The sequence below is a fragment of the Brassica oleracea genome, chromosome C7 (assembly GCF_000695525.1).
Source record: "Brassica oleracea var. oleracea cultivar TO1000 chromosome C7, BOL, whole genome shotgun sequence".
Lineage (NCBI taxonomy): Eukaryota > Viridiplantae > Streptophyta > Magnoliopsida > Brassicales > Brassicaceae > Brassica > Brassica oleracea.
In genome coordinates this window covers 41,051,094-41,076,953 of record NC_027754.1, presented here as the reverse complement: position 1 = coordinate 41,076,953, position 25,860 = coordinate 41,051,094, and the positions used below count along the sequence as shown (strand labels likewise).

Here is a 25,860-nt window from a genome sequence, read left to right as displayed (position 1 = left end):
AGAATAAATGAACCTAAACAGAATCAAAATGCTTGACTTCTATAGTTTAGAGACAACAAGTTATTCCTCAGAGTCAGAGGAATCAGACTCATCAGAGCTCTCCACCTTCTTGGGCACCTTCTTCTCAGCTTTTTCCTTTTGAACAGCAGCTACCAAGTCTTTCTTCTGCAGTTGATGTAAGGTTCACTTTGGTATCCAAATCATCCTCAGGCTCTCTCTTACCTGAATAATAACAACAAACAAAGTTAAAAATCAAACAACCCCTTCAGAATTAAACAATTACATCAACAAAAGGGTTCAAAAGTAAAGATTTAGCCATCAATTTAACTCAAACAAAACACAAAAGCAAGCATGTAATAGATATATTCCAAAACAGTTGATGGGTAAACCAAAGTAAAGAACTTTATCTATCATCAGATATAGAACCATAAAGTTGTTACCTTTCTTCAAAGGTTTTGTCGCCTTAATGGCAGCAGGGGCTAATGGCAGCAGGGGCTGCTCCAACCTGAAAATTACGAAACACAAACAAAGTTTCATTAGAAGTTCGAGACAGAGTACGAAGAAAGACCAAACTAGCAAACCCAGAAGGAGAAGAAGATTACTTTGGTGGTGGATTTTTTACCCATGGCGAATTTGAGAACTGCTAGGTTTAAAGCAGAGAGAGAGAGAGAGAGAGAGGCAATAAAAGACTGAAACTTTGCCATGGATTCAATTCAAAGAAGCTAAGAGGAATTGGGGATCGGAGACTTACGCTTCGGCATCAAGAGGAGGGAATTGGCCATGGACGGGAGAGAAGAGATCAAGTGCTTGTTTCAGGAGGAGGGAATTGGCCATGAACGGGGGAGAAGAGACAGCGTAAGCGACGTCTCTTCCTCCTCCTAATTAAGCGACGGTTTTTCGTAAATAGGTAATTTTCATTTTTTTTTTTAATAACAATTATCTTAAGCGACGTATTTAAGATACGGCGATAAAGATGGTCTGAGTCAAGTAGTTGTTATATATAGGAAGAGTTTGACGCGAGAGTTTGACTATTATATAATATATACTACTACTATGGGTATGATCGGTTTCCAAGCTACCACCCGAAACACAGCTTTTGCGGTTGATAGTGGTTGTGAGTGTTTTGCAATAGTCACTTAAACCGATCTAAACCGTTTCAAACTGCTCTAAACCTCACAAATTCAAAAACTGGTTCCAGCTAGAGTCTGCGGTTGCTGGAGAATAATTTTTTTTTCTTTAAAAAAAAAACAATATAAATAGAGAAATAAAAATAATCAATAAAAATTTTAAATTGGAATTATAAAAATACTAAAATATATCTATTATATTATAATTAATATTATAAAAAATTTAAATAAAAATATTTTCTATAATTTTAAAAAAAATTAAAACTAAAACTTTCTAAATATAATTTTTATATTTATTATAATATTATGATTTTTTATATTTTCTAATTATATAAAATATAAATATTGTTAATATATTATTTAACCGCTGTTGCATTTGGTAGTTAACCAGTCATAATTAGTATCCCGCAAACGCACCAATTTTTAACCGCAGAACTAGTCGTACAAATCTCTTAAAACCACTAATAAAACGCAACCACCTTCATCCGCAAACTTTCGCAACCGCAAGCGCTGCATTTTAACGCTATATATAAGACCTAATCAAACAGTGATACTTTGAGTTAGTTCTCATATATACAATATTTGACCAATTCGTAATCCATAATTTTTTTTTTTCCAAAAACGTTCTTTTGCAGAACCTTTTTTTTGGCACACATGTTCTTTTAGTTTACCATTCATTTGTTAAGATATTTTATTTTGGTTGTTTATTATAGAGGAACAAGTTAACAGATCAACAAATATGGTCCTAGCTAGAATCATTGATTAATTAGTTTGTCAAAATTCGAAGAGATGAATACGAAAGCAAAAACTTAGGAAACTTATCTCAGAGTAGTCCAAACTCAAATATTATAGTCAACAACAAATTGTTGTTTTATCGTTAAGAATAAGAAATGGATAATCATACACAATAAATTGATTGTTTTATAGACCTCTAGACTCTGGACTCATGGACGCTTCGCAGCCGATGATAGTCTGAAGTTTAGTCTCTCATATATATGGGCAAAGATTGAAGCGTCTCACATTTTCTTTTAATACGGAAGAAAAACAAAAGAAACACATCTTGTTTCTAACAAGGTAACATGTACACATAGTTTGCCAGAAAAACGCACGACCTTAGTTTATATTCATAGGAAATACACAAGCAGCAATTCCAAACGAAACCTCCATGCATGGGTTTTAAATGGCTTAATACAAAGTGAGAACCACAAATTAAAAAGAGAACGCTTAAACTTAAGATTCCTGAAGCCACAAACTTGCTACAACAATCAACCAATCAGTCAAAGGTGCTTGATTCAGGTTCGTTTGCGTTTGAGATTTTTGATCTGATGCTTCATGTGAGCAATAATCCCTTCCTTGACTGTCGCTTTTCTCCCATGTTGAAAATTCCACAGTACAGGAACTGGATACCTGCCACTTCCATTATACTCGTACAGTTCCTCGAGTGCTGTCTTGACTGCCTTCTTCACGTCTTCTCCCCACTCAATACTCAGATTTTTAAGTTTCTCATCTTCCTCATCCACAACGCCCTAACGACAACATAACAAAGTCAAGATCCGCAAAACAGACAGGAGTGCTGAGAAAGAAATCAAATGGAAGAACATAACAAAACCTCAATTTTATCTCCAGATCTCTGAATTTTAAATGGTTCCCATCTTGAATCCATGACCATTTTCTGCCATTTAGAGCAAAGCCTGGCGTGTTGCAGTGCAACGTCTTGGCCACTGAATCTCTGCTCGCATACTTTCAGGAAAGGTTTTTCATCAATTCGTCCCATTGCTTTCACTCTGATCGTCGAACTTTCATCCGATAAGTCTCTCAATCCCTGCAGATACATAAACATAGGTAAAACCACCACACAACTTATTATTATTATTATTATTATTATTATTATCATCATCATCATCATCATCATCAGCAGAGAGCATTCAAGAAGATAAAAAAATATATTACACTAATCAATTCTTCGTGTGCTTCTCGGATCTCATCATTGCTTTCGCATAGTTTTTGGCAGAGTTCGGAGTTTGCATCTTCTAAATCACTACGCTCCTCCTCCAGATCCATTATTACTTTCTTCAGCTCTTCATCCTTGTCGCTCATCTTAGACTTCTATAAGTATCTAAGTCAGTGACAAACATTAGAAAGGTTTTGTTAAAGGCAACAGCATAATACGATAACTAAATATGCAAATATGCTCCTTCGTACCCTCTTACAACCCAGAATCAAAATCAGAATAAGACAGAAAAGAATGTCGAAATCAGAAGTTTACCTTTGCTTAGTGAAAAGAAACCCTTCAATATTGTTTTCCTTTCAAGGAAGAGACATCTATTTAAACAAAACCTAACAGAGGCTACGTCGTTTTTCACATAATGATAAATAGGTCAAGGGTCACAAGTCAGCATAGATAGGTCAAGGTCAAGGAAGTCACCATAAATAGGTCAAGGTCAAGGTCAAGGTCAAGGGTCACAAGTGACCATTAATGTTAAGATCAGAGTGAACTTCCACCTCTTTCATTTTTTTTTTTAACTTCACCTCTTTCATCTTCAACCTTTTTTCAACTTTATCTTCCACCTCTTTCATCTTCTCTTTTACTTGATCCTTTTCTTTTTGGAAAGACTTCTTTATTACTTGCTGTATAATGGAAACTGTGAATTCCAAGTTTTATTAACCCAAGTTTGGTCGTTAAAAAAAAACTTAATCCAAGATTTTGTTTAATGGGACTCTGCATGTGTTTTTTTTTTTGAATGAAAGGAATCTTCATGTGTTTTAGCCGATACTACCTTGATTCGCACGTCCGTGCGGGTTTTAATTTATTTTTATTTCTATAAATTGTTTAATAATATTTTAAAACATATTGGTTATTTAAAAAATTTTAGGTTCCTACCCGAATACGGAAAGATCCGAATCAAACCATGTCCTTAAATTTATAATATCCGAATGGAGTTACGATATAAAAAAATGATTTGTACTCGAAAATATATTTGGATGCTCATGCTAACTAATTCTATGAACAAATAAAATTATTTTTAACCTGTTTGAATTTTTGTCACGAATAAAGAAATTTCATTCAAACCTAAAAAATATTATTGTTAACACGTAAAATAAATAATGTGAATTATTATAGTAAATACAATTAATTAATTAGTTAGGAAGAGAGAAAAAAGGAAGATATAATAAAACATTTTAAGATAGGTAAGTTATATTTAACACTTTATAATAAATGTTACAGAGTTAACTAAAAAAACAATAAATAAAGTAGTCCGAATTAGTTAAAAAAGGAATGAAACTCTGTAAGAATCATTTTAAAAAATATGCAAGTAATATTTTGTACTTCAATCTTAATAAAATAGATATCTTCGTTGACAAAAATATCGATTTATATATTTTAAATAATATATCAAACAAAACTGTAATTTCTGGACATAATTTCTATATTTTAATGTTCTTACAAATTTTATGTTTACATGATTTATTTAATTATTTTATTAAGTGAGTTAAATTGTTGATAAAAATAATTTTGACTTCTACCATTAATTAATATTTTTTATTCAAATATTTTTCACAAGAGTTATTTTCAGTTTTTATCAGAGGTAAAAAGGTTTAATTTTGATTTTATATTGGTAAATAGAAACGGAGACTTTTAGAGTAACTTTTAAATATTTTTTTAAAAATATATATTATTAGATTCTACATGTATTATAATGCATGATCATAATATAATATAAATTTTAATATATAATTTTTAATGAAATAGTCATTGAATTTTTTGTTTTTTGTTTTATATTTTTTAATTTCCAGTATTTTCTATTTTATGCAATAATATATGTTCATATATAATCTATTTGTATTTTAATATTTATATAATACTAAAATTTATATGAAGATGATTGTATGAAAATAAAAACATGTAGTGTAATATTCTTCCCAAACCGGGCATTGGTTAAGTGATTACAATAATAAAATTTGATCGAAAAATTAAACTTGGTAAACCAAAGTACAAACAAAACTCTAGATTCCACGCGGCTGTAACCGTCCTCGCCGCTTCCTCCATAGAAGGTTGGAGAAAAAGGTTTAGAGAGAAAAAGTTTTTTATTTTTTAATTTTTATTATTACAAACCGTTGTCTCGTTTCATACCAACTTTGCTCTCACCTAATATTTTTCTGTTTGCTTTTTATTTTTTACTCATCATCATTATGTTTTTCTACAGATCCATATTTGGTGCTGTTTAAAATTTTTCGGGTTTAGGGGTTTGGAAAATCTATGATTGGTTGCGGCTGTAGATGCTTTAGAGAGCCCAAATTTAGTTTAGAGCCATATATATCAACCAATCGAGCTTTTTTTTTCCTTAAAAAACTCACAGCAAAAACAAATTCTACAAAATCTAAATATGGTTGTAAAGGTTCGAGAGCAAATAAATAAGTGTTTTACAAAGGTACAGCAAAATAATTTACATCAAATAAATCTACGGATTAAATTCTACATCCAAAAACATAAAGATACAGCTCATTCCAATCACCCCCTTAGATTCCTATTATGATAGACTGTTATGTCGTCTATCTTATACCAACTTTAATCTTAGCTAATATTTTTCTTTTAGCATTATGTAATGATCTTCTGTCTGAATGTTTTGTGTTTATTCCGGAGATGATATATTTGGTTCTTGGATTGAGTTTGAATATCTCCCAAGGCGAATTGTCTACTCTACACCACTTTGGTTCAAGATACCAAGACACTTCATGTAGTTGTCTATCCTACGTTTAGGGAAATATGTCATGTTTGTAGCTTATTAGACTATCTCCAATGTATTTTCCAATTTTTTTTCTAAAATAGGAAAATTTTATAATATAGACGAATTTGTTTCCAATACATTCTTCTATTTTTTTCTAAAAAAGATTATTCTTGCCATATTTTTATAGTTTTACAAATAATACCTTTTCTTTATGAAAATTGAAAATTAATCCAATTAATTTTAACGTTTCAAAAAATTATGATACTATATGAACTAAATTTTTCTTTAAAAAGCATTATCTAGCTAAAAAAATTATGATTCTATTTATATAAAAAGTGTATTCCACTAAAAATATTTTTTTTTTGGTTATAATTATTAAAGTAAAAAGTTAAAAGACAATTTTGTAAATAAAAAAGAATGTCTCTATTATAAAGGAATGATATTTCTTCTTCCATATATAGAGAAAAATAGCAATCTTTATTTTTTAAGAAGAAATAGATGTGAGTTAGAACGAGTTTTTCTCTATTATAGTATTTGGAGTTAAAAATAACTATAGATTGGAGATGTTCTTGGATGGTGATCAGGATTACATTTTTGTTTTTGGCATCGAACTATCATTCATTAGAATCAAACTGGTTCGTTTAGGCGAGCTTCAGGAGCAGGCCAGAAGGGAACCAGAGAGTTTATAAACGAGAAACATTGCACACGTGATCGTCCTTCTGTAGCAAAGGAGTCCGCACAGAAGTTATTAGAGCGCGGTAAAAACGATAAAGCAACATTATAAAATTTTGAGCGCCAAAGCTTCATCTCGTCCAATTCTGCAGCTAACGACGCCACTCCTCTTCTTGCAAGCCAGATTTATTAGTTGTTAACAGTCTGAAGCAAAGGGGATATCATCAAAGCCTCTTTCTCGAGCTTCTGTCATACCCACGTGATGCCTTCTGCTTCAGCATGTAATGGAGACTGTGCTCTGCGAGCGCATCGCTGTCCTTGTAGGATCATCTCATTCGCCTCAAGGAGGAAAAAACCCACACCCATCCATTCATCATTTACATTGAAGTGATACGGTTTACAAAATTATGGGCTACTCCTTATTCACATACCTGCTTGGTACCAGTGCGTATAATTGAGGATGCTCAAGTCTCTAATGATGGTGGTAAAATTATGTAGCTCTTTCATTTATCTTGTGTGACCTTTGGTTTTATTTTTATATCTTGTTATCATATCTGGATGTGTAACAAAGACTTATAACAAATTTAATAATTTATCATCATTAATAAAGATAACAAAAGAATAACATTTATTTAATATTATATTTTTAAATAATTATTCTTATACTATAAGTTTGTTTTTTTATTTTTTTAATTATTATTATATAATTTAAAAAAAAAAATCTACATTAACAACTTAATGAATCATTATCGCTGTAGTCTCTCACCTTACATTGCTAAACTTGTGTAGTTGAATAAGTAGAGATGTACATCTAGAGTTATATAAAATTCACATAAATATCAGATAGTATTTTAGTTTAGTGCAGACATAAAATATTAGAAGGTTAGTGCAGCTGGAATCTGAAAGAAAAAACATACTTAAGCTTAGTCTCTGATACGGTTGAAGATTGAAGTGTCTCATATTTTCTTTTAATACGCGGAAGAAAAAAAAAGAAAAAACATATTTGTTTCTAACATATTGACATGTAGTTTGCCAAAGAACACCCATGGCTTAGTTACAAAATGAGAAACAGAGACTAATAAAAAGAGGTCAAGAGTTAAACTTAAAGATTCCTGAAGCCACAAACCTTTTTAACAACCAATCAACAGAGGATCAAAGGTGCTTGCTTCAGGTCCGTTTGCGTTTGAGATTATTGATCTGATGCTTCATGTGAGCAACAATCCCTTCCTTGAGTGTCGCTTTCCTCCCATGTTCAAAATTCCACAGCACAGGAACTGGAAACCCACCACTCGCGTTAAACTCGTTCATTCCCTCGAGTGCTGTCTTAACTGCGTTCTTCACGTCTTCTCCCCAGTCCCCACTCTTCACTCAGATTCTTAAGTTTCTCATCTTCCTCATCCACAACCTCCTACAACAACATAACAAACAAAGTCAAGATCCCCGCAAAAACAGACAAGAGGAGTAGTGAGAAAAGAAAATCGAATTTAGACCTTAATTTTATCTCCACATCTCTGAATTTTAAATGGGTGCCATAGTGGATCCCTGACGCGTTGCCCCCACTCCGAGCAAAGCATGCTTTGAAGAAAGGCTTTCCATCAACTTGTCCCATCATCTTTACTCTGATCTTGGAACTTTCACCCGATGATAAGTCTCTCAATCTCAGCAGACATAAACATTATGTAATAACCCCCAACCCCCCCCCCCAACACAACTTATAATATCCATCCAGTAAATAAGCATTCAAGAAAGATAGAGTATATATATTACACTAAACAATTCCTTGTGTGCTTCTTGGATCTCGTCATTTGCTCACTACGCTCTTCCTCCATTGCTTTTTTTGAGCATTTTCTCGAGCTCTTCGTCCTTGTCCTTAGATAGTTTCTTGTACCCTTCGGTAAATGTTCTCATCAGCAGTTCTCTCTCTTCCTTGAATTTATTCAGCACGTCATTCATCTCGTTCATCTTGTTTTTTATTCCACGGTGATCGTCACTGGTCAAACATTTAAACTATAAGTTTGATACTAAAGATTTTACAAATGAGCAAGCATAAGAGGATAAGTAGAGAAGTTTACCTTAGAGATCTCTGACCCCACTATATTTTTCATTCTAAAATAGAGTTTAGAGTAAAAATGTTCTAATATAATTCTATTTTTTATTCTATAATAGTGTAAACCTATTTTTTACTCTATATATTGAGTAATTTTTTTATTTTTTGTTTATCTAAAATAGAGTACCATTGAAGTAATATTAGAAGAAAAAATAGAATAAATCACAGGAGATGGTCTTATGTCAGTGAAGAAAAGGAAGAAACTTTCGATATTATTGTTTCTCTCAGGTTTGGTTCATATATTACGCCGCCGTTTCAGTTTCATCCTTCACACAACTTGGAAGAGGAGATCAGCAGTGAGAAAGGAACATCGATCTTAAACAAAACGTAACTAAAACGACGTAGGTTTCATTTGTACAAACCTTTTACGGATCCGTTTAGTCTCAAATTATTGATAAATGGATCATGGGTCACGACTTTATGCTAAGCCCGTTAAGATCCTCAACTCTTTCTGCTTTTTTAATTGATTCTTTTTTTTTACACTTTTACTTGTTGTACAGCTGAAAGCCTGAAACCGTGAATTCCAAGTTTTTGTTTAATGAGGTTATAGGTTGATACCGGTGTCAAAATGAGTTATAGTTGATGAATTAGCTCAGCTCAGTTCAATTTTTCGCAAATATGAGTCTATTATTTATGTTTATTTAATAAATAAATTTAATGATCGAGATTAAATTAGATCACGAGTTATATAAACGATCTATAATGAATATGAACCAATTCATGAGCTCGGTAAGTTTCGTACTTACAAGCATATATATATATATATATATATATATATATTGGATAAATTTAAAAGATAATTTATATACCAATCATATTTATCTCCTAAACAGGTTCAACCATTTCTTTGTACTCGATCTTCGTTGTTTCGTTTTATGACCGACAATAATGGTAATATATTTTCTATCTCAAATAAGTATTTATAATTTGTTATTATTGTAGCATTAAATATTTATAAACGTTTTATTTTAATTTTATGATTTGGAAAGATGAACACTTTGAAGATGAACTGTCTCAAGACTCTCCTAAGAAATAGGGATTTTAGATCATTGATATAGATTTGATTTAATTATTTTAGGTGTCGGTTTTATTTAGTATTTAATATTAATATTTTGAATTTTTAATATTTAAATTTTTAATAATATTATTGAAGTTATTTTATTATTATTACTTTTATATTGGATTGCGAGTTAGTTTATTTAACTCATGATCTAGATAATCTAAGTCCGAGTTTACATATTAAAGTTTATATAATAAACGAGCTGAGCTTATGTAGCTCGTGAAAGATCTGAACTTACTATGAACTGAGTTGAGTTGAGTGAATTAACTCATTTTGACACCTCCGGTTTAGGATTTTTACTGTTGAAAATTTTAAAATAATGACTTCCAAAAATACTTAGCTGTGACTTTTGTGGATGTGGTTAAAATAATACTCCCTCCATTTCAAAATAGATGATGATTTAGGGAGTTTTGATGTTTCAAAATAGATGATGTTTTCATATTTCAATGTACCTTTTAACTTTATCAAAAACTGTGTAACCAATCATATTTTGTAGTCTGTTTTGTGATTGGTTGAATAATTTTAAATTTATATTTTAACGATATTTTTTGGATAAAAAAACAAGTTTCTTAATAGTTGTACCTCAACCTAAAACTTCATGTATTTTGAAACAGATGGAGTAATAATCAAACTGTTGCTTAAAAAAAAATTAAAGTAACATGAAGAAAAATGAGAAGTTAGATTCTAAGTGATTTAAAAGGTTTTAAAAAAAATTAGGAAAGTAAAAATGAATTGGTAAAATACTTGATTTTATAGGCTTTAAAAACCCTAACCGTCAAGAAAAAAAAGAGATTTTTTTCTAGTTTCAAGCCGATGACCAAAGGCTTTTATAACTCCGTCATCGGCTTATTTAATTCGTTTTGCTTTTCTTTCTTTGATTTGATTTATTTCTTGTTACTTAGTTGTTAGATTGCCAATTTACTTTAAATCTGGTAAAAAAAATTATTGCTCTTTTGTATGCTTCTTCCAATGGATTTAGGAAAACAAAAATTTTGGTTCAGTTGAACCGTTTAGAAAAGATAATTGATAGATCTATTGCGGATGGTGGCGACGAGTCTTACCGGCTTCAATCATTGATGATTCTTATTGTGATGGTGGTAGAGTTCTTGTTTCAAACTATGGTTACTTCAAAAAGCAACATCAAATTCTAAAAAACTGTAATCTCTTTGACTTTATTATTATCAATAGAGCAATATAAAGAGTTGTCGTGTCTCGGTGGCTCCTACTAAAGTATTGAAAAGAGAGTGACAATCATTCTCAATTCAGTTTGAAGTATAGTATTTTTGGATTAATACGAATATTATCTCCTTTGAGATTCAATTATTCCATAAGCAAATTTGGAGTTGTATATGAAAAATCTTTAGTCATTCATACGCAAAATAGATGTGTGTTAGTTTATTTTGGATTCTTACTGGTGTATCCGTTTCATACATTTATTTTGCTAGTTCTCGTTGTTTATAACTTTTTACCTAGAAAGCTTAATAATACAATCCGCCCTTAAAAAAATGGTTTAGTTCATTTTAAAACCTTCAAATCTTCAAAGTCTAATCCTCAAATAGAGTCTATGCATGTTTAGATAATTATTTTACTGAGCTACAATATCTATTTATTAAAATCGAAACATTGTTTAAAACTAACATTACATATTTATGTGTTTTACACGAACTATCATTATAATTTTTGAATATATCTAAGATTTATATTAGAGTTAATTTGATCATTACTTAGACACTAAACAAGAACATATACATGAGATTATTCTGTTATTCGAAAAACTTTCAAATATTAACTTATTATAACAAAATATTTTTAAAAGTTTAATTTTATTTATTAAATAAGTAATTAAATTTATAATTAATACTGAAATAATAAATATTAATTTAGTTTAATTTGAAAAAATAATATAATATAGTCTATATGAAGTTTGCTAAACTCATCAGCATTTCTGTGGTCCAACACCGAACACATAAGTACATACACTGACTTTTTCCAATCTATGTACCAAAACAATGGTATACACTAGACCACAAAATAACAAGAACAATCTCAAAAGTCTATTCGTGAAGGTAATCCGGTCTGGTTCGGTTTAGATACATCGCTTGGGTTTTCAATACGGATCGACCCAACATATATCATCCTCCACAGCTTTCTTCCAACGTTCCTTGAATCTCTTCATCTCCACATATGATTTCCTCCTCACTTCTGGTCTATTATCCACTTCACGAGACTCTGATGATTCTTGTGAAACCTTCTCAACAAAAATAAGATTATCAAAACATATATTTCTACTTCAAGAAACATATACAAACACTTGAAATTTTTTTGTCGTACCCGTGATTTCGGGTTTTTCTCATTCGGTGAAGAGCTCGAAGCAGTTACAACCACACCCAGTGTGGGAAGACCGTAATGCACTATGTACTCCGCATCAACAACACCTACATTTTTCTTCCGATCACCCTATCCACGACCAAGAATTTGTTTTAATTAAGAACCGAGGTAGTAGATGGTTATTAAAACCTGTTAAGAAAACATTAAAGGTAAGAAAAGCTAACTTGAGCACAATAACCAAGCTGCAGATCCAAGCCCCAGGCATGTATCAAATCGTTCTGCATCGAAAACGAAAGCATTAAAACTATGAGGTCATCCTAGAGATAGGCAAATAAACCAAACGAAAACCAAAAAGTTACCTGAATCATATACCAAGAGCATCTCCATGCTGATCTAGAGAAAACAGGTGCCATCATTTCTACCCACCTAACAGATCCAAGTTACATGTTATAACCGGAAATGAGAGGAAGAGATTCACCGAACATTGATATAAAACTTTTACCCGGTGCAGGGAGGATCAGTGCTATGATCATCGCAATGCACCCTGCCTTTGTTTTTATACATACGTCTATGAAATTTTAACTTCTTGCGACGAGCGGTGATAGGATAGTGCACCTTTGTTTTTGTAGTGTCTAGAGCGGGTTGCGATATCTCAAAACCTTCTTCTTTGACAATAGATAGGTATCTAATAATACAAAGATCTCATCATGCAAATAAGAAAACAAGCAAGATAAAAAGAAACAAAAACATAGATTTGGTGGAGTACCGTTGAGGATTGAAATGAGCTACACCAAGATCTTCGTCCCAAAGAAATATATACTCATACTCTGCAACTATATCAGGATGCAAGAACCGCTTGGCGAACCACCTGTGGCATTAACATCATGAAACTATTGGATATTCAATAATATTATGTGGAAAAATTTATTACAAGAATTTCAAGAAATGAACCATTTCGTTTGATTCATTACGGAAACATGAATTGCATATTCATTCCATGGATACTGCTTCCAATCTTCCACAACACCGTCGTAATGAAAAAGCATGACCACAAAATCTCGAGAATGAAACTGAAATCAAAGCATTTAGTATAGTTTCATTAACATAAAAAGGCTAAATTAAAATCTTATTGAGTGAAAAAGACAAATACAAAACCTTTTGGATAACATTGTTGACTATCTCCTTTTGCTTGATTCCAACTGCCATGGCTAACAAACTCATTGCACGGTTCGGGTTCCCCTGAAAATAAATCGAGAAAGGAGAACATACAACAAAAGATTAAACTACAAAAACAAAAACAAAAATGTGAAGTTTTACAAATATTTTGAGGAATCTATGACCAGTTTACAACCTTTTTATTGTGACGGTAGTTCCATAGATGTTGCGTTTCCAAGTTTGATGTCTTAACGATAATTCCTTGCGGTAATGCTTCAGTACCCAATGGCTTACCGAGATTCTAGTGAAAAAATATTAATCATAAACTTTAGGTATAAAAAAATCTCACGAAGTAAACTCAAACAAAACTGAACTTATTCTTCAAAAACAAACCTCGCATGTAGGGGACGTTGCGTTCTGCATCTTATCAGCGACATTATGTATCTTATCAGTGACGTTATGCATCTTATCAGCGACGTTCTGTATCTTGTTAGTGACGTTATGCACCTTATCAGCGACGTTCTGTATCTTATCAGTGACGTTATACATCCTATTAGTGATTTCCCATCTCAGCAATTTCTGTAAAAAAAATTAAAATAATTATTATACCAAAATCAGAACAATCTATCTAGTATATTGACTATAAAACTAGAATTCTTCAAGAATAATCATGTTCTTCTCATGTCATGGAAAAATAGTCAACACTGATTACAACCGAGAAAAGGGAAGGCGTTATAGAACATAAAATATAGCTTACGTGATGTCAAATACAAAGAAAAAGAAGAGAATTTACCTCTTTAAATTCTTCATCAATATAAGCATTTCCAATGAAGTAAGCACCACAGATCAGAGCAGTGGTGATGAAGATACTACAGAGACATGATCTATGCATCGAATCCTGCAAATTCACAGACATCTCCAGATAAGAAAACAAAGAACAGAGCCTAGAGACAGAGTCCGGCATAACATTACATTATCGGAACACTTAAATCAGGTTTTTATTAAACTATTAAAAACGTGTCGATTAAGAAGAAACGTAAAACTAATTTGCTGAGGTTATATGGACATCACACGATATATGAACATGACAAGAAGCTGTAGCTAATGATTCCGTTAGCGATTAACCAACCATAAACACACACGAAAATGTAAATATGAAGTGAAAGGAGACGAAAGAAAGCAGAGAAGCTTTGTACACCTGTTTCATCGAAACTTTTGGGTAAGGAAGAGGAAGAGACCCCAGAAAAGTCGAAGAAGAAGAAGAAACGAATATCCCCCTTTCAACTTCTCGTCTAAAAAAGCTTATAATGAGTAATGAAACTCTGACTCTGACTCTGACTTTTCTTCTCCCGAGTTTTGACCCCATAAAAGGAAAAAAAGTCTCAGAGAAGCTTTACAAAATAAATTTTTAAAAAAAAACTTTACAAAATCATTTCAACTTTGCTTCAAAAAATCAAAAATAAAAGCTGAGAAATATGAACAAACATTAAACACTGTCGAAGTAGAATCAGAAAACTGATGGACAATTGTAGTTAGAGAGACACGTTTTGTGAGATCGTGGAGCATCTCAAGGTTTTTCAGGGGAGAGTTAGATACTATTGTGTTTGAAAGTGGTAAGTGGCGAGACACGTGTTTCATTATCATTGGTTATACAATCATTTTTTTATTATTATATATTTTTCTTCAGGCATGTCTGTATAACCCGACCGGAGATATTATTTGTTGTTGTTGTCGTCATAATTAAAAGTTTCAGATTAATTTCTTAAAAAGGAGAGAGCTTTATCTGAATCTTCTCCGATTCCGATGTTCTCGTTAACGTTGATTCAACCCCACCTCCGGATTCCAGAGATTCCGGCGACGCGAACACTCAAGTCGTCGACTTTACCTCCTCTCATTACCGATTCGAGACCGAAACGAGATGAACAGAGGAACAGAAGATCATCTGGGTTTCGTCTCTTTTCCAGAAAGAGAACAACTTTCGATATGGGTTTCAGCGATAACTTCGGTTTAGAGCTTCCCGGAGAGAATGCGAGTTACGATTCTTCCCGAGTGGATTACGCTCTGCTCGCCGAGTGGCTACAGTCTTCTAACGGGATGCGGCTAATCAAAAGGATTCACGCGATGGCGTTGAAGTGTTTCGACGATCAAGTGATATACTTCGGTAACAATTTGATTAGCGCCTGTGTGAGGCTCGGTGATTTGGTTTATGCACGTAAAGTGTTCGACAGTATGCCTGAGAGAAACACTGTTACTTGGACCGCGATGATTGATGGGTATTTGAAGTACGGTCTCGAAGATGAGGCTTTCTCTTTGTTTGAAGACTACGTGAAGCATGGGATTCGTTACACGAACGGGAGGATGTTTGTGTGTTTGTTGAATCTGTGTAGTAGGAGACCAGAGTTTGAGCTAGGGAGGCAGGTTCATGGTAGTATGGTGAAGGTTAGAGTGGAGAATCTCATTGTAGAGAGTTCTCTCGTTTACTTCTACGCGCAGTGCGGTGAGTTGACGAGTGCGTTGCGTGCTTTTGATATGATGGAGGAGAAGGATGTGATATCTTGGACGGCTGTTATATCCGCTTGTTCGAGAAAAGGGCATGGGAACAAAGCTATAGTTATGTTTATCGGAATGTTGGAGCATGGGTTTTTGCCTAATGAGTTCACTGTGTGTAGTATCTTGAAGGCTTGTAGCGAGGAGAAAGCGTTGAGATTTGGGAGGCAAGTGCACAGCTTGGTGGTTAAGAAGATGATTAAGAAAGATGTTTTTGTAGGAACTTCGTTAATGGACATGTATGCTAAGTGTGGGGAGATTTCAGCTTGTAGGAAAGTGTTTGATGGGATGAGCAATAGAAACACGGTCACGTGGACTTCGATCATCGCTGCACATGCTCGGGAAGGTTTTGGTGAGGATGCTATTAGCCTCTTTAGGGTGATGAAGAGGCGGCATTTGATAGCTAACAATCTGACAGTGGTAAGCATCCTTAGAGCGTGTGGATCTGTTGGGGCTTTACTGTTGGGGAAGGAGCTTCATGCTCAGATCATTAAGAACTCGATCGAAAAGAATGTCTATATAGGAAGTACTCTGGTTTGGCTGTACTGTAAATGCGGAGAGTCTCGTGACGCTTTCAATGTTCTTCAGCAGTTGCCATCTAGAGATGTGGTTTCATGGACAGCTATGATCTCTGGATGTTCGAGCTTAGGACACGAAGCAGAAGCACTGGACTTCTTGAAAGAGATGATTCAGGACGGTGTGGAGCCAAACCCGTTTACATACTCCTCGGCTTTGAAAGCTTGTGCTAACTCAGAAGCTCTTCTTATCGGCAGATCAATCCATTCCATTGCGGAGAAGAATCATGCTCTGTCAAATGTCTTTGTGGGAAGTGCTTTGATTCATATGTATGCAAAATGTGGGTTTGTCTCTGAAGCTTTTAGAGTATTTGACAGTATGCCTGAGAAGAACTTGGTCTCATGGAAGGCGATGATAATGGGCTATGCGAGGAATGGGTTTTGCAGGGAAGCGTTGAAGCTAATGTATAGAATGGAGGCAGAGGGATTTGAGGTTGATGATTATATATTTGCAACGATTCTATCTACTTGTGGGGATATTGAGTTAGATGAGGCTGAAGCTTCTGCAACTTGTTACTTGGAGACCTCTTGATGTTTCTTTTATAGAAGCACCTATTCAAGTTCTTGAAGAAGATGAGTTCCACAGTAGTATCAAATGTACAAAAAATTTTATTTTAAAAGATAAAGTTTAGTTACCAAATCCTGTCAATCTTTTAAGTAATTTTCACATTTTGTATAACATTCTCATAAGTCATAAGCAAATTCTCTTTCAATGTTTTTAAGAACCTAGACTTATTGGGCTTTTTCTAATTATGTATGGGTCATACCGTCTCAGTTCCTTTCTGATTTTGAATAAAGAAATAAATCATTTTTTGACCAAAAAAAGGAATCAAATCATTTTTATTCGACTACTAAAATAAGAGATTCAGTTGAGGTGCCAATAAAGTAGAAAAGAAAAAAAATATTATAAGGTAGGATCTTGTCTGCAATTTGAATCCACTATGTATCATGTAATCCATTTTCTTATGATATTATAGTCGATGATCTATATTTTTAAGTTAAAGGAATTGATTCAATTGTTTTTTATAAATTATTTAAATATTCAATTTAGTTAATCAATCTCCTCTTTCTTGATTTAAAATTCACATTAAACGGTCCCCAGTTTAGCACAATGAACCGATTTGCTGCCTCTAGTTCCTTTTGATGTTTATATTTTCATCACTAAAATTTGATACTTTTCCACATTGGCTAATATATAGTGCTTAAACAATCCTAAGTGTGAATAAGAGCCTTTCAGTTCGTGTTGATTATTGAATACTCTGATTCGTATCTATTCTGCTTAACAGACCAAAACTGTGTATATGTATTAAGCACCCGCAGCCTCTTCATAGTATTGTTACCTTTTCTTGTTGACAACATGTATTATACCGAATTTGTATATGGATTGACACAATGACGACACTAACATAAACTACTGTTAAACTATTTATTTTGGTTTATATTGTGAATATCTCTCTTTTTTTTTGTAAAATGCTGTAATATTCCAAAACGACATACAATTTCATATGTTTTGATTTTTTTATATAGAAAATTAAAAAATAGTTTATGCCCTATAAAGCATGTACTATAAGTGCCTACTAATATGTGTGGTTAGTAATATATTTGAGGTTCATTTAAAAACTAAAGCTATATACCAATTGATGTCAACACTATCATATTATATCATTTATCTGATATTAACAATAAAGTTTTTTTGGGTGAAATATGTTAAGTATTAACAATAAAGTTTTCTTGAGATTTACATAAAATACAAATCGTGCGTATGTTTATAAAATGATAAGAAAGTCACGATGCTTTAGTTTATTTTGGGTGATATTAATCTATATTAACAGAAACAATATACACTATATAGGGTCCATTTGGGTCGTGCGATAAGTCATTAGTTTTTGGCTTTATTCCTAAAAAAATACGATTTGCTTTTAACAGAAAAGAATGCTTCACGTTCGCCGTCTTTTGTTCGTCGATAAAAGGACTTTATTATATGATGCCATTTACAGCCGATAATCCCTCCAATTCGGTCTTCACGTTCGTTAACTTTAGGTAGATGCTTTTTCTTAAATTTGTTTTAAAATGATTTATAAGATAGTGATTTATCTCTTTATACGTGTGTATCGTTAGGTTAATATTTATAAATGTTCATTGATACGCATATGATTTCATCGGAATCTGTCTTTTTCACTCATGACTACCTATATATCCCCCATGGGCTGATCATAGTATTATGTGTTTGGTTTACTATAAAGCAATGGTAACCAAACTTTCGATAAAAGATTAATATTTTGTTCACTGATTCATTCAAATGATGGACCGACCCTTTAACTTAATTAACCAAATACAGATCATTAACATATATATTTTGACCCCAAAATCGTTATTAACAAATAAATACGCATTAAGTATATATATATGTATGTGTGTGTGCATGTGTAAATTTATGTAGTTTACAGTTTATATATTTGTGTTTGTGTGTGTTCACTTTCTGTTGTTCAAAAAAAAAATATCACTTTCTTACTGGCATTTAAAATACGAAAGAAATATCTACCTGTAATAACAGCAAATTAGACGATAATATGATTTTGTTAGTTTTGTATGTTTTGCTCAAAGTAATATCAAGTCAAATTTTAGCAAAGAAGTTTTATTCGAGTAAACAGATGAATCTAAAGTGTCAACGCTTATATATATATATATACACGAAATATTTGCCTATTTTAAGTAGTTGTTTCGGGTTTTAAGACATGCAAAATGATTTTATAAAGTATTTATTTCACAACTAACAAAAGAAAAAAATGTATTAGCCTTAATCATTTTATTTTTTGTTAAACATTTCAAGAATTTATCGTTGTTTACCCGTGAATTCATAGCAATATGGTACGCTCTCTAATTTAATATTTTTTATATTTTTATAATGTTATTAACTACATGCATATAATTCTAGATATTTTGGTCATGTATTTTTCCTCCTCTTATTATTATGATTTAATGAAAACTACTTCTACTGTTTATTCCAAATGTCTTAACTTTCTTTAGTTTATAAAAGTTTTAGTCATCTACGAGTTCCGTCGCATTTTCTTTTATCAATACAACAGGCTCTACAAATAGTTTCAAAAAAAAAAAAAAAAAATACCACAGGCTATCCACAATTTTTAATCAAATTGTAAGTCTATGTATACGATAGAGGACACTGACTCAGAAAAACCCGTACAAAATTTTTCAACATTGTATTTTAAGTCCATAGCACATGTGTGATCACGAATGTGCTGAAATTATTCTTACTTCTTAAGAACTTCTCCATGTATATTGCAAAACTAGACTATTCCCATGATTCATAAACCATTTTCACCAATTTAAAGGAACCAAACTAGAATTTAACCATAATTGCATCATTTTTTTTTTTTTTTTCAAAGGATTACAAACTAGAATTGAACCATAAAGAGAGTACAATGATCTTTTCCAATCCTAACACAGAAATTGAAATTTTACCAAGATCCATTGCTAATACAATGCTAAGAATATGTCACGTTTAGTTATCATACATTCTATATATAACCCAAATAAGGAAAGAAAAAAAATTCCGAATGTAATTGTGTGAGATTCAATCTTGTGTCATTTACTCCGTCAAAATCTACTATATCACTTTTATTCCAAAAATGTATGTCTTTTTTTCTGTGACCTATTCGTAAAATATTTTCTTTCTATTCTTAAACTCCATCATATTCAAATAACTATCTATTCAAATCAACTAACACTATTTTGTATAAAATTTAATTATTTTTCTTGACAAAGAACTTAAATTATATATCAAAATCAGCTTCCGGTGTTATAATATATAGATTTTCCTTTACTGAACTAATTACACAATTAAAATATGCGAGGAAAAACTATATTTTTGTTTTTTTATTAACATGAAGGTATCCAAATTTATAGAGAGGTGCAGACTAATCCCATAAATGAGGTGTAGTTTAGGGATAGTCCATTCTTTTAAGTATGCAGAGAAACCTAAAATATGAGTTCATATCCATGTGAATGTTTAGGAACAATGTGACTTAGTTTTACATATCAAATAACTAAAACTTGTTAGGGTACCAGACCATTCTCTTTACTATTTGACCATAAGTTCCTGAATAATAAAAACATCTTGATATATTGCTTCCAATAGTGTTTTTTTTTGGTCTAATAGTGTTTTTTTTTTGTCAAAGGCTTTTACTACTAAATGAATGTCAGAAGCTCTTTTAATCGGAAAAGGTTCTTTTCAGTTCAGAACCCAGAGGTAAATATAAGCTATGCATGTAACTTTAATTTGTGAATCCGTTCTTTGAATACGGTAGTCTAAAACGCGACTCAATGATGGTACAAATATGCACGGATAACCTAAATCGACCACATGTCAATTGTACTATCCTTCTGTTCTACTGTTTGTCGGTTAAAGCAAAGATAGAATGCGTATTTGTTTGATTTTTTTATCTTTAGAAGAAGTTAAAACGTAGATGTTCATTTTACTTATGTTTTTCCAACGTACTAGTCACAATCGGCATATAATCATAAGGTAGACTCGCATATGTATTACAACCTCATATATATGCAGGACCATTTAAATATGCAGGACCATCTAAATCAACCTCCCTTGCTTTGATATCTATCTAATCTATTAAAAGGAGAGTACAAAATTAGATTACCCCTTAATTTTTCACTATATTTACAATGTCATGCCATTGATGTATTAAATGAAGCTATATTTATGGATATTTTGTCTTTTCCTATTTTACTAAATCATTTCCTAAATAAATTTCACCTAAAATTTTGTGTTTAATATATTTCCTAAAATGATTCAGCTAGATTTTAGAAAAAATCGAATTTATAAATGATTTTTAATAATATTATGTAATATTTTCCTAATATCATATAATTTTCACACATTTAGCTTGTAAGGTCTAAAATATATATATTTTGAATATTCCAAGATGTATGTTTAACCATTAAGGTTACCATTAATTACTTTCAAAAATAAAATCTATACATGTTAAGAATTAAATATTTTGAATTACTTGTACAATAATATGGATTATTTATAATCGAATATTTATTTTTAGTCTATCTAAATCTTGCCTAAAATATATATATTTCAAATATTTCTAAAATATATTTAACCATTTCAGTTACTATTAATTATTTTCAACAAAAGAATCTATTTATATTAATGTTTATAATTAAATATTATTTTATAATGTACAAAATTTTTGCCACATGGCCTATATCTAATCAAAATATTTAAAATATTATTACATTTGTGAAACGATTTCGTGTTAAAAAATATTACTCAAATATATCAATGAGTCAATATTTGTTAAAGATTTAGTATATCGCACAAATCAATATTTTTTTTGCAGCATGTAAACTATTTAATTATTGTGTTTATAAACATTTTAAAATATGATAAATGTTTAAAATATTAAATAATAAATATTTAAATAATATTCATGTATATAAAATGAAAATAAGTATCCGCACGGGCGTGCGGGTCAAGCTCTAGTATGTATTGTAAAGGCACAAAGTAAAAGAACTAAAAAAAAGGTAAAGGAAAATAATGATGCGGTCCTTGTTTCAGTCAAAGCATAACAAATAGAATATCTAACGTAAAATAAGGAAATTCAAATTTCTAACATACGATAAGGAAACTTAGAATGATGTATCAAGAAAACTGTTATACCTTTGTAATGATCTTACAAACGCGTATTCATAATCTTATCACAAAAGAAAAACAGATTTATTGCAACCAATTTATTGATAATAAGAAATTCATATGTGGAAGAAATTGAGAGCAACTCTCAATTATCAAGGTAACCCTAATGATGCTGCGGGTCGGATCCTCCTGGGCTTAACCTCTCCGGAGTTTTTTCCTGGCTGCCACTGCCCCCTGTAGCTTGACCATCTGCTACAGTTGAGGTGGTCGCCTCACTAGATGTGCTTAACTCTCTTACCTTCACCCCGACGGGAGTCTTCTCTAGAGGGCGGCTTCCGGTGACAACTGAAGCTAGCAGAAGAAACAAGACGAAGGAAAAGGAGAAGCTTAACTTAGCCATTAAAATGACAAATTTATTGCACCTAGTTTCTATATATAGAAAGATAATAGAAAGGGAGAGAGAGAAGCAATTGTGAAGTAGTTAATGTGGTGTGTATATGAGGAAAGAAGAGATCTCAGGAGGGTTTCTACTTATAGAGAAGGGTTCCTAGTAGTGGTAGTGAGGATAGGTTGACCTAGCTTAGGGCTTGGGTGCTTATGGGAAGTGCAAGCGTGCATTGTCACCGACGAATTACGGTTTTTTGACATGGAGAATATGCAAAACCAAACCAAACCAAACCGAAATAGAAAATATGGTTTGATTATGATAATACCGAACATGATTATAGTTTTAGAAATTGTAGTAGACGTGTATATATGGTTTGGTTATACAGTGATTAAACCAAATAAATTGAAAATTTTAAAATTCGATTCATTATATTAAATGTATATTAATATAGTTATATGTAAACTCTATAATATAAATATTATTTCGTATATAAATGTAGGTGACACAAAATATATATTTTGACATTTAAATTTTAATTCTATTAATTTATTATGTTATTTAGAATTAATTTTTATTTTTTATTACGTTGATATTGATATTCATAAATTTTATCTATTTAGTAATGTTACAAATATTCATAGGTTTTTTTTGTCATCAGGTTTGTTCTTATTTGCTATTTTAGAAAAATATTCATAACTTTAGGCCAAAATATATATATTCACAACTATTTTAGTCCTTTTTGTTTTCACTATTTATTATTATTTTCATCTAAATAGTTAAATAAAAAAACCTTCCGTTTAAAATTTGAGCATTGATATTAGTTCTTTATGTTTTAAAAGAATCTGATTATCAACCATATAATTCAAAATTCACAGAATTGTACATTACATTAAATATGTTATGCCAAAATCCAAGCAAACAAAACTAAATTATAATAGATGTAACAATATAATAATTAAAATTATACACCAACACTACAAGAAAAAAAAGCTTTTCTTAGCGGACGAAAAACGCTATCTAACGATACAATAGCGGTTTATGAAGCGTCGTATCATCGCCCGTCATAGTAGGTTATGCACATTAGATAGCGGTTTTTCGCGTTGCTATCTTATTGTCATATATTATAGTGTTTTTTATGCAATTAAACATTCTTTAATAGCATATTTTTTTGTTATTGTTTATATTAAAATTATTTATTTTATAATTATTTTTAGTTAATTATATTAAAAACATAATTAAAATTTAAAATTAATTCATATGATTAAAATTTCTTTATTATTTAAATTGGTTTACAAAAAAAAATCTAATTAAATAATAAACCAAAAACTAAACTAAGCTTTAACCTAATTACACATGAACTCCGCCGCACCACCACCACCTTCGTTGTCTTCTTCATCACTTCCAATCCTCACCCGCCGTACCACCACCTTCGTCTTCGTCGTGTTCTTCATGACCTTCGTCGTCGTGTTCTTCCATGGCCTTCGTCGTTGCATCCAGCCATGACCTTATACTCCATTCATTGTCGCCGTCCTCCTCTTCCATTCACCGTCCTCCTCCTCCTCCATTCGCTGTTTTCGACCAAGCCCTCGCGTCTCTGTCTTCTCTCCTTCTCTGCCTCTCTTCTTCTTCTTCGTGCTCGGTTCTACCTTCACCACCACCGCTAGCTTTTCTACCATCTCCGCACCATAGCTTCTTCAGATCCGGCATCAGTGAAGAGAAGACAGGCTCGGTTGCAAGACGTTGTTTAGTTCGTCGACTTCCTTTCTCTACAGAAGAAACCAACACACAACCACAATTAGAAAGTAAAACTGATGAGAAACACATGAACTTTATCAATCTGTTAAAACCAAAAAAATAAAGGATTGATAGAAGCAAGAGATTGTCATAAGGAGAAGATAGAAGAGAGATTGAGAGAGATTGACGATCTTTAGAAAGAGAAGACGAAAGATCTACAAAACTGAAAAAGAAAAGGAACAGATCTGGACCGTCAGATTTAATCTCATCCAACGGATGAAAAAGTGATCCATGTGCTTAAAGTTTTGGCCAATAAAAACTCTTCATTATTGTTGCACAAAAAAAAAAAAAAAACTTTTCTTTGTTTTTTCACGAGAACTCTTGTTGTTTTGGTTATTAACTTATTATACATGTTTTTTTTATATTTTACCTTTTAAAACGTATGAATTATATTTAAATGATTATATTTCAACTTTCTAAATTTTAATAATTTTTATATGCTTGTACTTATGATTAAATCTTGTACTTATGATTAAATTTATTTAACTAAAATTTAAAAATTATATCTAAGTGTTTATGTTTATGAGTTTAAAGTTTGGAGTATGAAGTTTATGATTTAGATTTAAGATTTTGGGTAAAAGTTTGAAAAGAGTAGATTTATAGATTACACTTAATATATGTGGTTAAACTTTAAATTTAGATTTGAAGTTTAAATATTAGTAGATGTATGGTTGTATGGTTTATGCTTGAAGTTAGGGTTTAGGGTTTAGGGTTTAGGGTTTAGGGTATAGAGTTTGATTGGAGTTTTAAGGTTTGTGTTTTGAAAGTTATATATTAAGATTAAAAAAAAAAAATTCGAGTTTATGTTTAAGATTTGAAGTTACAGTATGAGAATATTAGAGTTTTAAGTTGTGTTTACAGTCTAGGGATTAAAAACTTGTTTAGGGTTTGGGATTCAAAAAGCTAAATATAGCTTTTCATTATGTTTTGCTATTAAAAATATACTATCATAGCGTTTCTAAATATACAAACGCTATCTAAAATTAAAGGGTATGTCAACTATAGCAGAAACCATAGCAGAAAGGTAAACAACGCTATAATCTAGTGCTATCAAAACCCTTTTTTCTTGTAGTGCAGAAATCAATATCCCAAAAGCCAAACCGAAATTCAAATTAAGTATTCATTTTTCTTGTTGCCTTCGTTTTACCAAAAACATCTACAAAATCATATTTCACCTGTTACCAGTTTAGCAAGTGACTCTTGCGACACGAAAATTGTAAACTGGTGCTTTGAATAGTATTGAAAATTGATAAAGATCGCCGCATTACGGTATAGTACACATATTTAATACGATCCACATCGTAGTAAATTTCTTATTGTGCAAGGGCCAAGCCCTTTATAGGCTCATGTGTGTTCCATTTTTATACTCTTATTGATTTGTTAGGTGGCCTTTTCTCAAAGGATGAATTTTTTACTAATACCAAAACAACTATATGAATGTAATCGTAGTGGTTAGAATGAAGAATCGATTCCCTCAATTAATTTAGTCGAAACCAATTAATGTTAAAAAATCGTTAGGTGCTAATTAGACGTTTTATATGAGATTAGTGTTGGTCGGACGTACTATAGTCTCCATTTAAACCGATTCTTAAAAAGATATATTCACAAAAATCGTTTTACTTATGACTGCACCTAAACTTATGTTTAGAATACTGGTCTAAACTAATGGCAAACCAACTTGTAATTTACTTATAAACAATTTA

The 25,860-nt window shown here is 31.7% G+C and overlaps 4 protein-coding genes across 4 annotated transcripts; 1 reads left to right on the top strand and 3 right to left on the bottom strand.

The window, feature by feature from the left end:
* Positions 1-2,265: 2,265 nt before the first annotated feature.
* LOC106305102 (factor of DNA methylation 5-like) lies at positions 2,266-3,475 on the bottom strand. The gene is made up of 4 exons (XM_013741476.1): positions 3,394-3,475; positions 3,078-3,243; positions 2,737-2,949; positions 2,266-2,653 (listed from the first exon to the last, which is right to left on the bottom strand). The coding sequence occupies exons 2-4, from the start codon at positions 3,222-3,224 to the stop codon at positions 2,420-2,422; spliced, it is 594 nt and encodes a 197-aa protein (XP_013596930.1). The 5' UTR covers positions 3,225-3,243; positions 3,394-3,475; the 3' UTR covers positions 2,266-2,419.
* Positions 3,476-11,658: 8,183 nt separating this feature from the next.
* On the bottom strand, positions 11,659-14,445 carry LOC106304990. The gene is made up of 12 exons (XM_013741368.1): positions 14,375-14,445; positions 13,970-14,074; positions 13,570-13,755; positions 13,373-13,477; positions 13,177-13,260; positions 12,973-13,091; positions 12,788-12,889; positions 12,524-12,706; positions 12,381-12,447; positions 12,246-12,299; positions 12,025-12,150; positions 11,659-11,941 (listed from the first exon to the last, which is right to left on the bottom strand). The coding sequence occupies exons 1-12, from the start codon at positions 14,381-14,383 to the stop codon at positions 11,801-11,803; spliced, it is 1,281 nt and encodes a 426-aa protein (XP_013596822.1). The 5' UTR covers positions 14,384-14,445; the 3' UTR covers positions 11,659-11,800.
* A 444-nt stretch (positions 14,446-14,889) lies between these two features.
* On the top strand, positions 14,890-17,015 carry LOC106301309 (pentatricopeptide repeat-containing protein At4g18520). The gene has a single exon (XM_013737673.1). It carries the CDS (start codon positions 14,980-14,982, stop codon positions 16,828-16,830), a length of 1,851 nt encoding a protein of 616 aa, XP_013593127.1. The 5' UTR covers positions 14,890-14,979; the 3' UTR covers positions 16,831-17,015.
* A 5,123-nt stretch (positions 17,016-22,138) lies between these two features.
* LOC106305611 (CLAVATA3/ESR (CLE)-related protein 2-like) lies at positions 22,139-22,375 on the bottom strand. Its single transcript, XM_013741968.1, has one exon. The coding sequence runs from the start codon at positions 22,373-22,375 to the stop codon at positions 22,139-22,141; it is 237 nt and encodes a 78-aa protein (XP_013597422.1).
* Positions 22,376-25,860: the final 3,485 nt, after the last annotated feature.